Here is a 15800-nt window from a genome sequence, read left to right on the forward strand (position 1 = left end):
AATGTAAGATTACCTGACGTTACTGGGAAATAAATAGCAGAAATTCCAGTTGAGGGGCTTCAACAAAATAGGGGTCAGGAGAACACAGTTCTCGGTGGCTCTCTTTCCATTGCTCAAGCTAAAAATACCAGGGCAAATGGCAACACTTTTCAACATCTTAGCATGCAAGGCTCCCTCAAGGAAGATAAAAAGAGCAGCCTTGTACTGTTGGGCTAGAAATAGATCACTGAACAGTCTTTCCAGACAGTGTGCTGGCAGCAAAGCTATTAGCAGAATTGAAGTCTTTGCCCCACAGGTGTTCTGAAGGAGCCCCTCGGGACCCAGATAAGAAGAGAGACTAAACAGAGTGCCGGTTGGGCTTCAAGAAAAATATGGCTTACAATAAATTAAACATTATTTGGAAGTGGTCGGGGAAATACACATACTTAGAGAACTGTCCTGGATGTATTTTTACTGTTCACTCTTGTAACTGCAAAGTCTTGTCTCCTTACTTATAAAATAATCAAAATGCATATTATAAATACATGGGTTTCCAATATCCATACAGAGAAAGTACAAGATACTTACATGTAAGTACACTGTAGTCACCTATATTTTTGCATAGTTTTTAGTGTGTACTTTGTGCCACTTAACCCAAAGCATTACTTGGTTAGACAGCTTGTTTAGGAAATTTTTGAATCACTAAAATTGGGGTAAGGGCAAGGTAATTGAAAATTGCCAGTTTTAAAGAATGAGAAGCTAGAATTTTTAGAGGAATCTAAAGTTCTACAGAACTTAAAGCTGACCATGACAATTCTTTTTAACATCATGGTTTTTGGTTTATTGAAATTACCTTTTATCCCTTGACGGAGTAGTAAAGAGTTCTGCTTTACTTTTGGTAACACTTTACAATAAGTGGCACTAAATTACACTATAACTGCAATGTTACATGGAAGCACATGTAACCACACTGTCATGATCAAAATACCTAATGTACGCACGTGTACATGGTAACTTCAGTGCTTTTACAATCATAAATGATAAAAGCTCCCATCCTTTCTTCTCACTGAGAGATTATTAGAGATAGACAGAACTCCTACATCATGAAGAGCACACTGAAAATGTCCACTTCCATGGTTTATTTAGAAAATCAGTTTTCCTTCTGTGGTCTTTACAGCAGGAATCTCAGCGCAAGATGAACTGCCTTTCATAAATGTGAAAAAATGTAAGTGTTCCAGGTTCATCTCTGAGCCTCAGATCATATATTAGGTTCCGTCAACTGTTTCTTGAATTTGCTAATGACATGCAAGAATGAAAAAGAAATGATGCACTCATATTCTGAGGCCACATATTATTTTAAATTAAAAACATCGTTTCTTAAGAAAAGAACTGATATTAGATAGCAAATCGCCACAACTCGATGCCTCAAATTGATTTAAAAAACAAAGACACTGTGTATGCAGTACATTCCCAATGAGAACTATCATGTCCCACATTTTTGCTAGTTGCTCTCATGGGGCCTTTATCTAGTGGATACCATTTCTACCTGTCATATTTTGCAAATTAAGCCATCATTTCCATAGGATTTGGTGCCTTGCTCCCAGTGTATTCATCAAGGGTTCTCAAACACAAATCAGATGACAAAAATGGAATCTATGCAGTATTATTAGAATGGAAAATAAAAAGCTTATCAGACACTATTGACTACTACTCTGTGTGTATGTGTCTTATAGTCCAGTTTGTCTAGCATTGGACACCCAACAGACTCTCTTCTGTCTCCTGAATAAGTGAGTTTATATTATGTAACGAACTGGAAGGCAGGCAAGAAGGAAATCTTACAGCTTTAGTAATAACTAGCCACCTCTAAGTCATGTAAGCTGAACTAAAGCCAACTAGAAAGTAGAAATGGGGTCCACCTCCTTTCTCCATTGGCCTTTCCCCTGTGTCTCCCAATCCCCACTGGTTAGGCACCAAAGGCACCAAAGGCACCAAAACGGGAGCAAATTGGGATATGCTCAAGTGCTAGTGCAATATCCACAAAGATTTGTGGTCACTGGTGCAAAGATTTGTTGTGGCACCGTTGCTTCAATTGCAAATGCAGATAAAAGAGGTTTAACATCATACTGTTGAACCTCTTTTCAAACTATGCAATGATGTTTAAGAAATAAAGCAGTATTGAAACTTGAAACTGAAACATCATGCTACAAAACTTGACAGTACTTGTGCTACAGCCACAGCTGAATCCATTGGAAAGAATGAACAAAAGAAACATCAAAAGTGATACACTGTTTCGCTTACGGAATTAATAATCTGGGAGGGATCACTTGCTTACGGTCATTTCAGAAGGACCCCATCCACTAAGAACAAGTTTGAGAACCTCTGATTTACCTGGGCGGATGCAGTTGATACAAAGTTATGATAGGCCAGAATCCATCTACCACTGTATTGGTGTACTTCCACCCCACCTTTTGGCCTGTTGTAAATGACATCTCAAGGTACATGGCAGGAACAAGTTTGTTAAAAATTCTACTGCAACTCTGCACTCAAGTAAAAGTTAACAGTCCAATTTCTATCTACTATTGCAAAGTTCCAATGTTTTCCTTATGCTACACTGACAAGACACTTTGAAATGTTTACATCTAAAGACGCCCAAATGTCTGAAATCTCACTCAACACTCTGATGAGCAGGTGGATAATGTAAGCAGCAATTCTATATAATTTAAGCAAATGGAATTGAGAAAGAATGTAAATGTGTAAATATAGCACTAATGGAAATTTAAGTTTAGTAAACATAACCCCTATTGCAGCAAGGTACTTAAGCACAGAGTTAAGTGCTTTGCTGGCCTTTTAAATTGTAGTTACAGCAAGCTGCTGTGACAAACACCTTTTCTTCCTAGTAGTAAACAATTACTTTGCCAGTTTAAAAAAAAATGTATTCCTTGAACGTCATGACTATGTTGTAAACCTATACTAGCTAGCTTCAATGTGTCTAGTAGCTCCTACCTGATTCTCTCAAACTACCATATTAGGTTATCATATTATTGCATTTTTTTTCCACAGATGATTTGGAGTGAACTGTAAAAACAAGCATGCAATCACATCAATGCAGACGTATTTCTTTAAAATGTCATACTGTATATGATTTATTATGTTAACACTCAACCACATCATATTATTTATGTTCTGTATACTTTGAAAAAGTGCTGCTTGGTTGATGGTCTCTTTTTTTTCTTGTAGAAATTAACAAGGTAAATGTTCTTTTTTTTCCAACAAAACAATTTAAAAACTCTACTATTGTCCTTAAAAGGTGTATACTCTTCTGATAAATAATCTGACACAGCACCTTTGATTTCCATTTACTGCGACACATGATGTCATATTCAAATGCTACCCTCCCATGCCCTCCCCCACGCAAAAAATAAATCCCAGGAGATAATCTTTTACAATAGGCCATTATGCTTTTAGACTTCACCAGCAATAGCATCCATATAGAAATATTCCTTATTTAAAGGTGCAGCACTTAGGAGATGAACGACAGTCTCTATTAATTTTCTGACATGGAACCAGTACGAAAGAGCTCATCTGGTGATGTTTTGCTTTTCTTTTCTTTTTTTTAAATTCTGGAAGAGGAATTGAGTCAATCAGTTTATATTCCTTTTTTTTTTTTTTTTTAAAGAATAGAATCTCAGATTTTTATTTTTTAGCTGTCATTTTGCCCCACATTTTGAGAATTGTCTCAAAGAGAGGTCTGTACTGTGGAGCTAAAAGCATGGCAGATATTCTCTATCATTCACCGTGACATAAGTTTGTACCTCACAAAATGCATAGACAGGAATTTAATATAAAGAATTAGTCCATTTACCGTATACACAAAACATAGAGCTTTTTTTTGTCGTAACACTTTGTTGTTTGTGTTTTGGCAAGTCCAACATCGATAAGCAGCTCTGGAACTGCCAAATTATATATTGAAAATTTTAGCAACTTAATAATTAATGTGGTTGTAATTTAAAACCTGAGGCTGTGCACTGGTTGTTAGCTTAAAACTACCTTTCCATAGAACATTGTGCTTCCATTGTATAACAAAAAAATTAACTGGAACTAGAAAAGTTTGCTGCTGAACAGTGCTAGGACATACAGACAAAAATTACTAATACATGTTATCTACTCAGAATATTAATTTAAGTCATATCTAAAGGGATATAATGGACATTAGAAAATGCTTACTTGTGACTGACTTACCTACAGCCCCAAAAGTTAAATATGTATCAAATAATGTTTAATTGGATTTATTATATGCACTATATACAAATACTAAAATGCCTTGCAATTGTGCCCCATGAACACATCCAGTTGGAGTAGGCAGGTGAGCCCATGTGACGCAAATAAATTAAAATTAAAACAGAAACAGACATGGAAGTCTTGATGATCCTAAAAGCAATAAAAGAGCTGGACAAACATTTTCAAAATGGAGCTACAAATCCATCTCTTTGGATTCTGTATAGACGGACTGCATGATGTGGTTACCACCCAGATGGCGCTTTAGTGCCAATGTGCCATTAAAATGGAAGATCAGTTCATACCCCTTTGCTATTGTTTGCAAACACACAAGAAATTATACTAGAATGCTTTCAGTTGGTGTTTTCTAGGGCATAATGTTTCAAAACTAGGCTGCTTTTGAATTATAGACATATATAAAACATTCTTTGTAAACCTCTAATCTTACTTGTAATGTTTGATATAAGTACATTTGGGTCCTCACCTTGAGAATACTTGCTAGGAAATGGTCTGGTGAAATACTGGTAAGGACCATAACACAACAGAAAAGAAAAACTGTTTAACATTTTTTAAAAATGTGGAAAAACTGAACAAATATGAACTGAGATTATGATTAAAATTGTTAAGGCTGTATATTCAAGCACTGTATGTTAAGAGAGCGATGGAGATGATACTTAGGCAATAAGAAATGTCCTGCATTATGAATTGTACCATAATTAAAGAAAAATGCTGTCCACAGCTGATTGTTGGCATAAACTGGCTACAGAAAGCAACTGTGTACATTAATAAAGGTAGCAAAAATATGGGCAAAATTAATTCTGAAAGATGGGAGCCAGTTTTCTCCAGCAGTCAGCCTGGTGAGTAATACTCAGAGAACCTAAGTCTGCATTTATATGAAATATTCCTTCTTCTCTTCTGCATTCACTTGGCTGCCTTCTGCATTGATAATGGCTGTATCCGCATCAGGTGCATCTTCAGCTCCTTTAGCTTCATTTGTTAAATATGTTCCTGTAGGAAACAACGTGATCAAAAGAAAATGTTAGCACTTTGATACCTTGGACTGTTTTTTTAAATGTGGTTCAATAACAGAGGACTAATTGGCCCTGGTAAGTTCAGGGTAAATGTCATACAATATTGTAGAATGAATTTTTACAGGACATATGCTATTCCAATTTGTCAAAGTAATAATTGTTATCTGTAGCCCTTGTGTGGCCTCAGTACACAGTAACAGTACCAAAAGCCCACGTGGTACTTCTTCTAACCAGCCAAATTATTTTACTGCTTTATGACATGGCAAGAAAAATTTTTTCTGATACCTTTAATTCAACAAAGTTACATACTTTGCTATGTCAAAGCTATAAGTTCCATTGATTTACAACAGAAGAACATATTGTCTGCATAACTTTTCCAGTGAAATAAAATACCTTAAAAGTTACTTAATATTGGCTAGAACTGTCCTGCAATGGCTATATTATGACCTACTGATATCATTGCAAGTGGAAAAAAAATTGTTATAAATCTAACAGTCCAATCCTATTCGAACTACTCCACTGGTAGAACATGTGTTCTGCTAAGGGAAGCATTGGGATCCAGGCAGATAATGCCTGGATCCATTGTACTCGCTGATGCTACTGGCAATCACAGAGGTCACCAGCAATTCTGATGGCTACATGCATGGAGCGGTGGAGGTGCCAGGTGAGTCAGCAGTGGGGATGGGAGGAACAGGGGAGGGAGGAGGAGGAATCAGGGTGTTTCTGGGCAGGGAGTTGGAAGGAAGAGAGGCAGAATGGGGGTAGAATGGGTGCAAGAGAGGTGGAATCTTCGGCACTTGTGTTCAGCCATATCCCTCTTCCCTCTCTATTTCCTTGCTTCTGCACCAGCAAAATAGCAAGGAAACAGATAAGGAAAATGAAAGCTTTGCACAGGATAAGGAAAAGTTCCCTTATTCTGAGGAGAACTCTGCAACTATGCCCCTACCATTGGATGCAGCACGTGCCTCCTTGCTATGTGTGCATTTGCGGGAGGGGGGGATTGGTTTGGGGCCCGAGGCTGCAATATTATGCACACTTACTGAGGAGTAAGCCCCACTGACTGTAATGGGACTCACTTCTGCATAGGATTGAGCTCTGAGACACCAATCCTCAATATCTGTGCTGCTACAATTTCCTGTTTTGTTCTTACACTTGCATAGCAGTGGGTATTCTTTCCATCACAAGGATTTATTTCCTAGAACAGCAAATCTTGAATTTATACGATAACATATTCACAGTCAGTGATGTCTGAAACAGTCAATTTTCACTTAATGAAAAGTGTTGCTTATTTTGGGGTTTCGGATATGTGTGTTGTCTTCCCAAGGAGGTGTAGAAAACAGATGTCCTTTTTCTTTTTCTTTATTTTTTACCAGATTGCTCACTCATACCTTTTCAATGAAAATTTATTTATCAGTTCAAAGCAAGCTTTGTTATTTGTACCAGCTGGCTCAACTATTGCAAACTTAAGCCAAAAGCTTGATGCTGAGCAGTATTCCGAAGACCATGTGCTTATTCCAAAGTACACTGAAAATTCTTCTGCTGTAATCTGTGGCAATAATTATCTAACTATGAAAAGGCTCAACTGTATTTCAGGAAACACCTTTTCATTTATATTACCAGAAGCGAGCCAGATTGGAGAAAACTGTTTGAATTCACATAATGCCACAAGGGACAGTGCGGCAGGTAGGAGAGAGTTTTGTTCCCTTCCGACTTATATTCCATTTTGTGCAAAAATAAAAAAAAATCTCCCTCACTCTCCAGATTATATGTGAATGGAACAGACTGGTGCAAAAATAGATTTGGCAGCCTCATCATGTCTACTCTGGCCCTCAATAATCTGAAACAAACACCCCATACAGCTTGCCCTTTGGTAGTTTCCCTGGAAGGGATTAAAAAGTTTTATTAGGACTTCACAATTTAATCCTCCATATTTTCTCCACCATGAGTCATTTTAAAACACATTTTTAAGAAAAACAGCTGACATTTGTCTGCCTATCTACACACTTATAGACAGAATGTTGCACTAACCAACTTTTTAGATTCAGAAGGTCTGCCGCATGGCACAGTGTAATATCCCAATTCACTTGGCTGATTCTCTGAGTCACCAGCTCTCTGCATGACCTTGGGCAAATTGTTAGACATTATTTTGCCACAGTTAATCCAGCTGTAAAATTGGGTAAAACCAAAACCTCAGTTGTTGTTTTTTTAAATCCTGTATTCTCTGAACTGAGTTTCCCTGGACCAAGAAGAAAGAAAATGTATTGCAGAGTAAAGCTAATCACCAGGAAGTATTGCTACAAAAGGTTACTGCACTTCGATTAAATCTAGCCTACCTTTATGTCTTGCCAGATATCGACCAAGCAGAATTATAGAACATAGCGTGACAAAGACAACTACAGCCACTATCCCTCCTATAAGAGCATGGTCCGGTACATTTTCTCCAGCCAAAGTATTAGGGTCTAGGGCGAGAAAAAAGAAATATATATCTATATATATCTATATATATACATAAACATGTGTATCACATTATTCTAATAAGCTATGAATTGATATAAACATCCAGATGGCAGAATTGTTTGGGGAAAAAAGAAGGCATTAAAAATATTCAGTTATTTCTAATATCTTATCAGCCATACAAGACTGCTTGTATTCCCAGATTGTTAAAGCCCTGAGGACGTCACAGTACAGGGGAAAAAAATCTCTCTAGCAGAAGTTATTAAATGGGAAAGGTTTCTGGTTTTGTCCTCGTCACTTTACAACTGAAAATCTGGCCATAGCTATTTATAGAAGCAAAAACAAGGAACTGAGAATTGGGGATCAGATAGAATCAGCAGAATGGTGTCTGCATAATACATAATTTATAGGGCTGAATCTCAGTGGGGATTCCTTATATATTCTCCTCTTGTCATCCCTATCCTTTTGCACTGGGAATAAAAAAAATGCAGGGAGAGAGTGCAAGAGATAAAATGCAGCCGAGCAAGTTCAGATGGCTGAGTCTGCATGAATTTGGGCACATACATTGTGAAAGAACATCATTCATTTTGAACAGTTTGAGGAATTCTGATTAATTCTGGAGTAAATGCAAATGGTTATTAATGATCGATTAGGTCTTTCGTTTCTTGTTCTGGGCTCAGAATGTTAGGAACATGGATGAATTTAAACTGGGCACACTGGAGATTTATCTTTAGGGTTTGTGTCCTCTACATAATTCTCCAAAAAGGCAACCACTGAAAATGACACCACTTGGGGGAAGCAGTTCCTCTGTGGTTGTAATCAATGAAGTGGTAACCTTCAAGTGTCTGCCAAAATGAGCAAGAGAAGGAGATTAAAAAAAAAAAGAGGAAAAGATTTGGTCTTTATAAAGATAATGCTTGAAGTTATCTCTTTTTACAGGAAAAATGCCTCCACTACAAACAGCAATCCTGCCAAGATTAAATGCAATGTTATTAACATGCTCACAATGAATAGCTGGTCCACATACACTGATCTATGGAAACTTCCCTTCCAAGAATTATCTTCTGCAATTTGTTTTTAAATTGCTATCTGTATTTTCTAGCTAAGAAATATGAGAAGCACACAAAAGAGGGCAGATCTATAGTGGAAAAAGAGAAAAACTTTTCATTACTTTCTAAAAAAACTCCTGTGAAAATGCCCACAACAGAAAAAACTCTCTCTCTCTCTCTCTCTCTCTCTCTTTTCATTGGTTCATTTTAGAGTGGTTCATTATAGTTGGACACTGGCATAGTAGATAAAATGGATAAAGGTCCAATCCTGTCCTCAAGATATATCTCTACATATGGCGGTGCAATGAAAGGCCCACTGGTGGAGACAGTGGTATAGCAAGCAGGGTTCACCTCGGGTGACAGGCCAGAAGGGGGTGCCACATGAGGCCCAGCTAAGATGGCAGTGGTGGGAGAAGCAGATCTGAATGTGGAAGCAAACAGCCTTATTCACTGAACAGAAGCCTCAGCAGGAAGGGCTTTGCTCCAAAGTGCTTTGGCCAAATGAAGAGAAGCAGCAGGTGACAGGAGAAGCAGCAGCTCTAAAGCATCTTGCCCTCAACCCACATCCCTACTGAGACTTCCATTGTCCTCACATCTGCAGCACGTGACGCTGTTTGATTTCAGACTCACTGGGCAGCAGGCTCTGGAGGCTGGATCCAAGGCTTGCTTACCATTTGCAGAGTCTGCCGCTGCGGCTTCTATTTGGCCACTGCTGCTTCTCTCACTGCCACCCCTGTTCCTTTGGAGGCTCACATTAAGCCTCCAAAGGAGAAGGAATGGGGGCAACAGGGAGATGGCAAAGCTGCTGCCATATCCTTCTCTGGGCGAACCTGAAGTGACATCACAATATCACGCAATGTCACATCATTGCCTGAGTGTTGCTGCCTCTAGCGATGCCACTGGATGTAGAAGTCCACTTGCTAATGGATATACCTCAAACACTGGTGCAGCATCAGAAAAATGCTACACTGACACAACTCATCACAACTCTGCCACTGGAGAAGACAAAACAGGGTGGTGATGGTGGTGTGGCATGGGAGGGACATAGGAAAGATAAGAATTCAACATAAACCAGATTCTAAACCCCTTCAGGTAACAGACATGCTCCCATTGCTGGAAAAACGCTTTGCCAATAACAAAGCTGGTGTAGGTAGGCAAAATTCCAAAGGAATGGAGATGGGCAAAACAGCAGAAAATGACAACTCTGTCACCCTCCCTGAACTGCCCACATCCCTATAGACCATAGGATACAATTACAGTTGGCAGCCAATCCGATCACACCTGCCTCACTATATAAGTCCTTGCCTGGGAGACACAGCTCAGTTGATAAGACAAACAACATGGGGTGATACCTCTGGTCTCCCAATGGAGAACATTGGTGATGTGAACCATAATGAAAGAATATTTGGCACATAAAGGAAGAATTTTGCACAAACAACCTCTTGTCCCTTATAGCATGTATTGGCAAGATATTTCAACTCTTGTTTTCTCAGAATACTTATTGCAGGTATTTTGCCCCAGGAGGACTTCATATGCAAACACCCAACTAAAACCTCTATCACACTCCCCCAGCAGGGGAAGCAAGCACAATGCACTCCACACTGGGAAGCAAGGGGGAGGGAGAAAGTCATGTTTTCGCAAAATGCTTCATTCCTGTTTCATGTCTATAACTCCCCCTCTCCCCGGGAGAGGGAAAGGTAATATTCCAAGTTCCCATGCTTGGAGACTCCATGGCAGACAGTGAACCAACTAGTGCAGCCAGACCTTACTTACACCTGTTGCTTGACTGTCTGTTGGATTCCTTGCAATGGCATGACAGTACTGCTGGGCAGAGGTGATTGACAAACGCACCTTTGTGTTTGTCTTTCAGATACTGCTCTATCTCTGATATAGTACAATGAACGCTTTGGCTGGACCACCCTTGTCTTCTTATTAGCAGATTGGAATCCCTTCTACCCACTCTAGTTGTGTTTTACCTCAGCTAGCTTCAGGGTGGGATTCTGCAGGGGAACAGGCCCTTCTGCTACCAGCCTCTGCAACTTTCTCAATCTATGATTTCTTGGGTTTTAGGGGGTTAGAAAGCAGGTTTGTGGAGTAACCAGTGAGAGTTCTTGACCTGCCTCCCTCTTTTCTTAGGTCCCTGCCTTTAGTGTTCTATTCAAGCAACATGGTTAAGCGGTTGTGCAGCTGGAATTAGAAACACTTGTAGCTTCCTTGTTGGCATTCTGAAGCTCAGAAGTGATGATAATGATGTCCTCCTTTTGTTTTTGTTCTCTTTCAATCCCTCAAGCCCGGAGTCAGTCATCAGGCCTTACCAGCAACATTGGTAGCAGATCTTGGTTAGGAATGATATACTGTGTCCTACCTAAGAGCAATCTAAATGAACTGGCTATTGATGATCCAACTGAAATTCAGCTTAGTTCTATATAAGTAATGAACTGCTGACATTGGGAAGCGAAAGAGGCTCTCTCCTTACTCTGTTTCATTGTCTGCTACCTGAACAGTCTTTCATATATTCTATCAGAAGTAGCATGAACCCTGCTCCTCTGTGAGATATAGTGTGGTCAAGACATATAACCCTCTTGCTTAAAGGCAGCCCAATAAAACTGATTCTGCTGTCCCAGCACTTGCCCCGATTTTTGTCTGCCCAAATTGTAAGCAAGTGTCAGCTAGGGAAGAGGCTATAGCAAAGAGTCCCTGGCTAGGCTCTCCCATCTCTAACCACATTAGATGTCCTGGTGTATGCACAATGAAAATTCATCTTAAACCCAGAAACACTCATTTACCCTTCAGATATATGATAAGATGGAATGAGCACTGTATAATAGAAGGTAAAAAAAATGAAGATTTCAATTGTACTGTTATTTATCAGGTTTTCAATAAGACAAGGAAGCCAATCTCAGAAATGATAACTGCTGGGTTGGTATTGAGGTTTTGTCATCTCAAGGTGAAAAAACATCTTTACATAAAATAAGACAAACTGAGAAGCTCTCCTTAATGTTATAACATTAAATATAAAAAGACATATATGTGCAGAGCAATACACTACCTTGCTGCAGTTCCTACCACAAGTGTAATCCCTGGAGTGAATTACAGTACTGAGTTTACTGTCAATTATCTATTATCTTATACCATTACCGTTTTGGCTAAATGTTTCAGGAACAGTTACTGAAAATAAAGGGTAACTTTTCATCTCAACGTAATGTAACACAGACTTTCCCAAAAACTGCCTTCCTTTAGGGGGAATAATATGTACCAAGTGGTGGCACATAATAAAGGAAGAAGGAGAGCATGAGCTAACAATGTAACCCAGCATGGCAATTTTGGGGGAGGATCTCAAAAGAGAGTGAAAATGTTTGTGTTTTGTATGGGGGTGGAAGAGGGGAAGGTGTTCTCATTGCCAAGGCAACAGGAATAGATTCCGTCCCCTATTCAGACTGAGATAAATGGCATTGGAAAGGATCATCACTATTTTCCGCATTATATGCTTTATGAATTCATGTGCATATACATACAAGCAATTTAAAAAAACAAAACATATACTCTCTCACAGTGCTAATTACTTTCATCCTGAATTACTAGATGAAAGGAAGAAGGAAGTGTTGCCACATTCCCTTTTCCCCTTTTGTTGGGGATTAGCAACACTGCATTGCATGCACCAGCAAAGGGCAGCATCTAATCCTCTGAAGTAATACTGCACCTATTCCCTTATGGTAGTTGTTGTAAAGGGTGTATCCTTTGGTGATTGCCTCTTAGAGTGTATATTCTCTTCTTTCCTGACTCCTTTGTGTGATTCTCAGTTCTGTTTTTAGGAATCACTTTAATTGTACTTGCATTTGTTCAGGAGCAGCTATCCAGGGCTCCTGGTCTTCTCAGTGTTAAGAACTTCTGATATAACTAAGGTCCAAATCCTAACCAATTTTCTAGCACTGGTATAGCGGTGCCAATGGGGCATGTGCTGCATCCTATAGTTGAGTGGCACACACGGAGACCTCATCAAAATAAGGAAATGTTTCTTCCCTTACCTCAGAGCTGCATTGCCCTTATGTTGGTGCTGGAAAGTGAGTTAGGATTGTGCCCTAAGTGTGTGTATGAACTTGTATTCAATTGTGAGTAAACTTCCTTTTTTAACTTTGAAGCTTTTTTGTTTAAGTTTTCTTGTGCCTTATTAGTTGCAAGCAGCCTGGGTAAAAGAGCTACTCCTTTGACTGGTAACTGTTGAGCCTAGCCTTATTCTAACACTTTACCTCCCCCCTCCATTCAGAGTGAAGGCTATGAGAGGGCTACACTTTCCCCCATGATATAAAAACATGGCTAGATGTGTTTGGATGAAGTTGTGTTCCTAGGAGAAGAAAAGAAAATGTCTGGTTTGAAAAGGTAGTTCTAAAGAAGCAGCCCCAAGGACTTGCAATAATACTCTAAACAGGTATAAAATAGATAAGGATAAGGTTCAGGGACTGTTTTGGATGGAGAATGAGGGTGGGGTGTGATGAGGAACTAGGGCGGAAGGGGGGTGGGATTGGCAGAGCCCTGCTCCACTGGATCTTGAACTCTGTGTCGGGCTGGAAGGCCTGACACAGAGGCTCTCATGTCTGCACCAGCAAAATAACTGGAACAGACATGAGGAGACCCATTGCTGGGGCTTTCTTCAGGGGAAGGAGATGAAAGTCCCCTTCCCCCAAGGAAACTCCCGGCGGCTTCCTGGTGCCCTCTGGATACAGCAGTAGCTACTTTGGTGACACTGCTCCAGTGTATGCTGGGAAGCATGGGATTGGGCTGCCCATCTTTTGCAGCAAAAAAAAAAAAAAAAGCAATAAAACGACATCTAATTCATAACAGCTTTTGCCATCATCTGTGGAAAACTGTTTCTACGAGCAGCCATTCCACCCTTTAGGGAAAGATGACATGGATTGCTAATAGGAGTGTCCCATCAATAGATAATTTTGCTGTAGATATCTCCCCCTTCATATTTGGGTGGCCTTTGAAAGCTGTGCACCTTGTTAGAGCTCTTTGTAGTAGCTGTTATTATGGAATATTCTATGGTAGTTCCACTTCTCTTTGCTCGGTTTGGGAGATCTAGCACTTGGGGTTCTGTATCATTGGTATTTGTTGCTGGAGGAAATCATCAACATCCAACCACAAAGTTGCTCCTAAGAGGTACTGCTCTATGCAGATGCTGAGAGGAACTATGCTTCATGTTTTGTGTTTTGACAAGAATTCAAGAGCAGACTGGAGGTTCTCAAGTAAAGGATTCAGTGCATCTCAGTGGAATACCTGGAAACATTTGGAAGAGAACTCACTTTGTTCCATCCCTTTACTATTCCTCTGCCTTGCCCTGCCTTGTGTTCCATGTCATCTTAATTCCACTTTAGATAAAATAGAAGTATCCACCATTCACTGCAGCTTTCATTTTCCGCAATTCATCAGTTGCATCTTTTCTTCCTTCTGTGCTATCAATGCTCACATGTACATTGATTTAAAAAAGCTGCAGAAGCATCTTTGATGTTATTGTACATAAAGCATAATTGTACAAGATCCTTTTTTTATTGGCTGTTTTACTGATAGCCATTGATAAAGGCATTCATAAAGTTGCCCAAAGTTAGGCATTACCCAAAGTTGCACGTTGCCCAAAATCTTTATTCAGCCTTATTATAAATCTTGATGTATAATTACATCAAGGTGACCTTTTTTTTTTGGGGGGGGGGGGGGAGGCTGTTTTATCAATGTATACAAATGCAGATAGCATGTAAAATAAATGGGGAAAAGACCTGGAGTACCATGGATATTTGTGATGCTGGCCAGAGACCATATCCAGCTGTATACAATGTGAGAAAGGAAGTTGGGAAGATGAGCAGACAGACAGACAGACAGACAGACGTGGTGGGATTCAGCCCTGTATGAGAGTCATGTTAACTATCCTGAAAGGCTTCACCAATTTAATTGTGTGTTGGGACAGGCAGCAGCTGTTTGGCGATATCCAATCCAGCCCATCCATGAGGCTAACTAAAGCTATCACTTCAGGCAGCAGATTGTCTGGGAAGAAATAGTCATGTCTTTGGGAGGCACTTTTTATTTAAGGTCATATCAACATAATGGTTTATTATTAACTGCCTAAACTGCAATTCTTAAATTGCAATTGGGGATGGGATCCTAGGAGATGGACTTACCGCAGACGCCCACCCATAAGTCAATCTCACAGATAAGTCGAGGGCAAGTTTTAAGGCAAGAATCATAGAATTTTCTATGACCCTCGGATAAGTCAGGGTCATAAACGGGAGGGGGGTGTGTCTGATTATAGTTTTGTCTGATTTTACCCTAGGCCAGATCCTGAAAAATAACCTACCAGTAATTGTTACCTAAGAACTGATAGTCTCTAATTTATTAAAAATATAGTAAAAGATCATAAGATTCATTTTTATTCATAAACTTTTAAATTCTGGTGTTCACCATCTTTTTGTAAACACTATCAAAGAGTAACTGCACTGTAAACAACATACTAATAGAACAGTGGTTCCCAACCTGGGGTTCATGTACCCCCAGGGGCACTCAACAGGACCTTTAGGGGTACTTGAAAGAGAATGGAATAGTGCTCTGAATTGTAGTTTGTGAGACATTTGATGGGAGTGTTTCTGCTATCAGGGAAGGTGCATCCTGCAGCTGCAACAAGCCCACTCTCACCTGGTCTGAGGGCTGTTTCCTCCCCTTGATTTACAGCAGGATCAAGGCTGTCAGGGGGTGTCCTGGTCAGTTTCCCTGATTGTATGGCTTGTAAATAGGGGGCAGAGAAAGAGGGACAGTGGGGAAGGGAGAGAAAACAGTACAATAGAGTGAAGGCTGGTGGAGGGAAGAGAGGGGCTGAAGGACAGAGAGAAGCAGGCAGTGCAGGAGTGGGGGGGCTCTTGCTTCCAAGCTTCTTCTCTTGCTTGGAAGAAGCAGATGCAGAGCTGTAAACACTGCATGAAGAAGCAGCCCTCCCGTTTCTCTCCCCATCTTCAAGCTACAATCTTTTCCT

The 15800-nt window shown here is 39.8% G+C and overlaps 1 protein-coding gene across 2 annotated transcripts in view; it reads right to left on the reverse strand.

The window, feature by feature from the left end:
- Window positions 1-5143: 5143 nt before the first annotated feature.
- The window catches only part of CADM2 (cell adhesion molecule 2), a 149575-nt gene continuing 138918 nt past the window's right edge, over window positions 5144-15800 (reverse strand). For both annotated transcript variants that reach the window (XM_066620758.1, XM_066620757.1), the window contains 2 exons: window positions 7619-7744; window positions 5144-5262 (listed from right to left, as the gene is read on the reverse strand). In XM_066620758.1, the coding sequence (XP_066476855.1) occupies window positions 5144-5262; window positions 7619-7744 (245 nt within the window). The remainder of the gene's footprint in view (window positions 5263-7618; window positions 7745-15800) is intronic.

This window comes from Tiliqua scincoides, chromosome 3 (genome assembly GCF_035046505.1).
Source record: "Tiliqua scincoides isolate rTilSci1 chromosome 3, rTilSci1.hap2, whole genome shotgun sequence".
NCBI lineage: Eukaryota > Metazoa > Chordata > Lepidosauria > Squamata > Scincidae > Tiliqua > Tiliqua scincoides.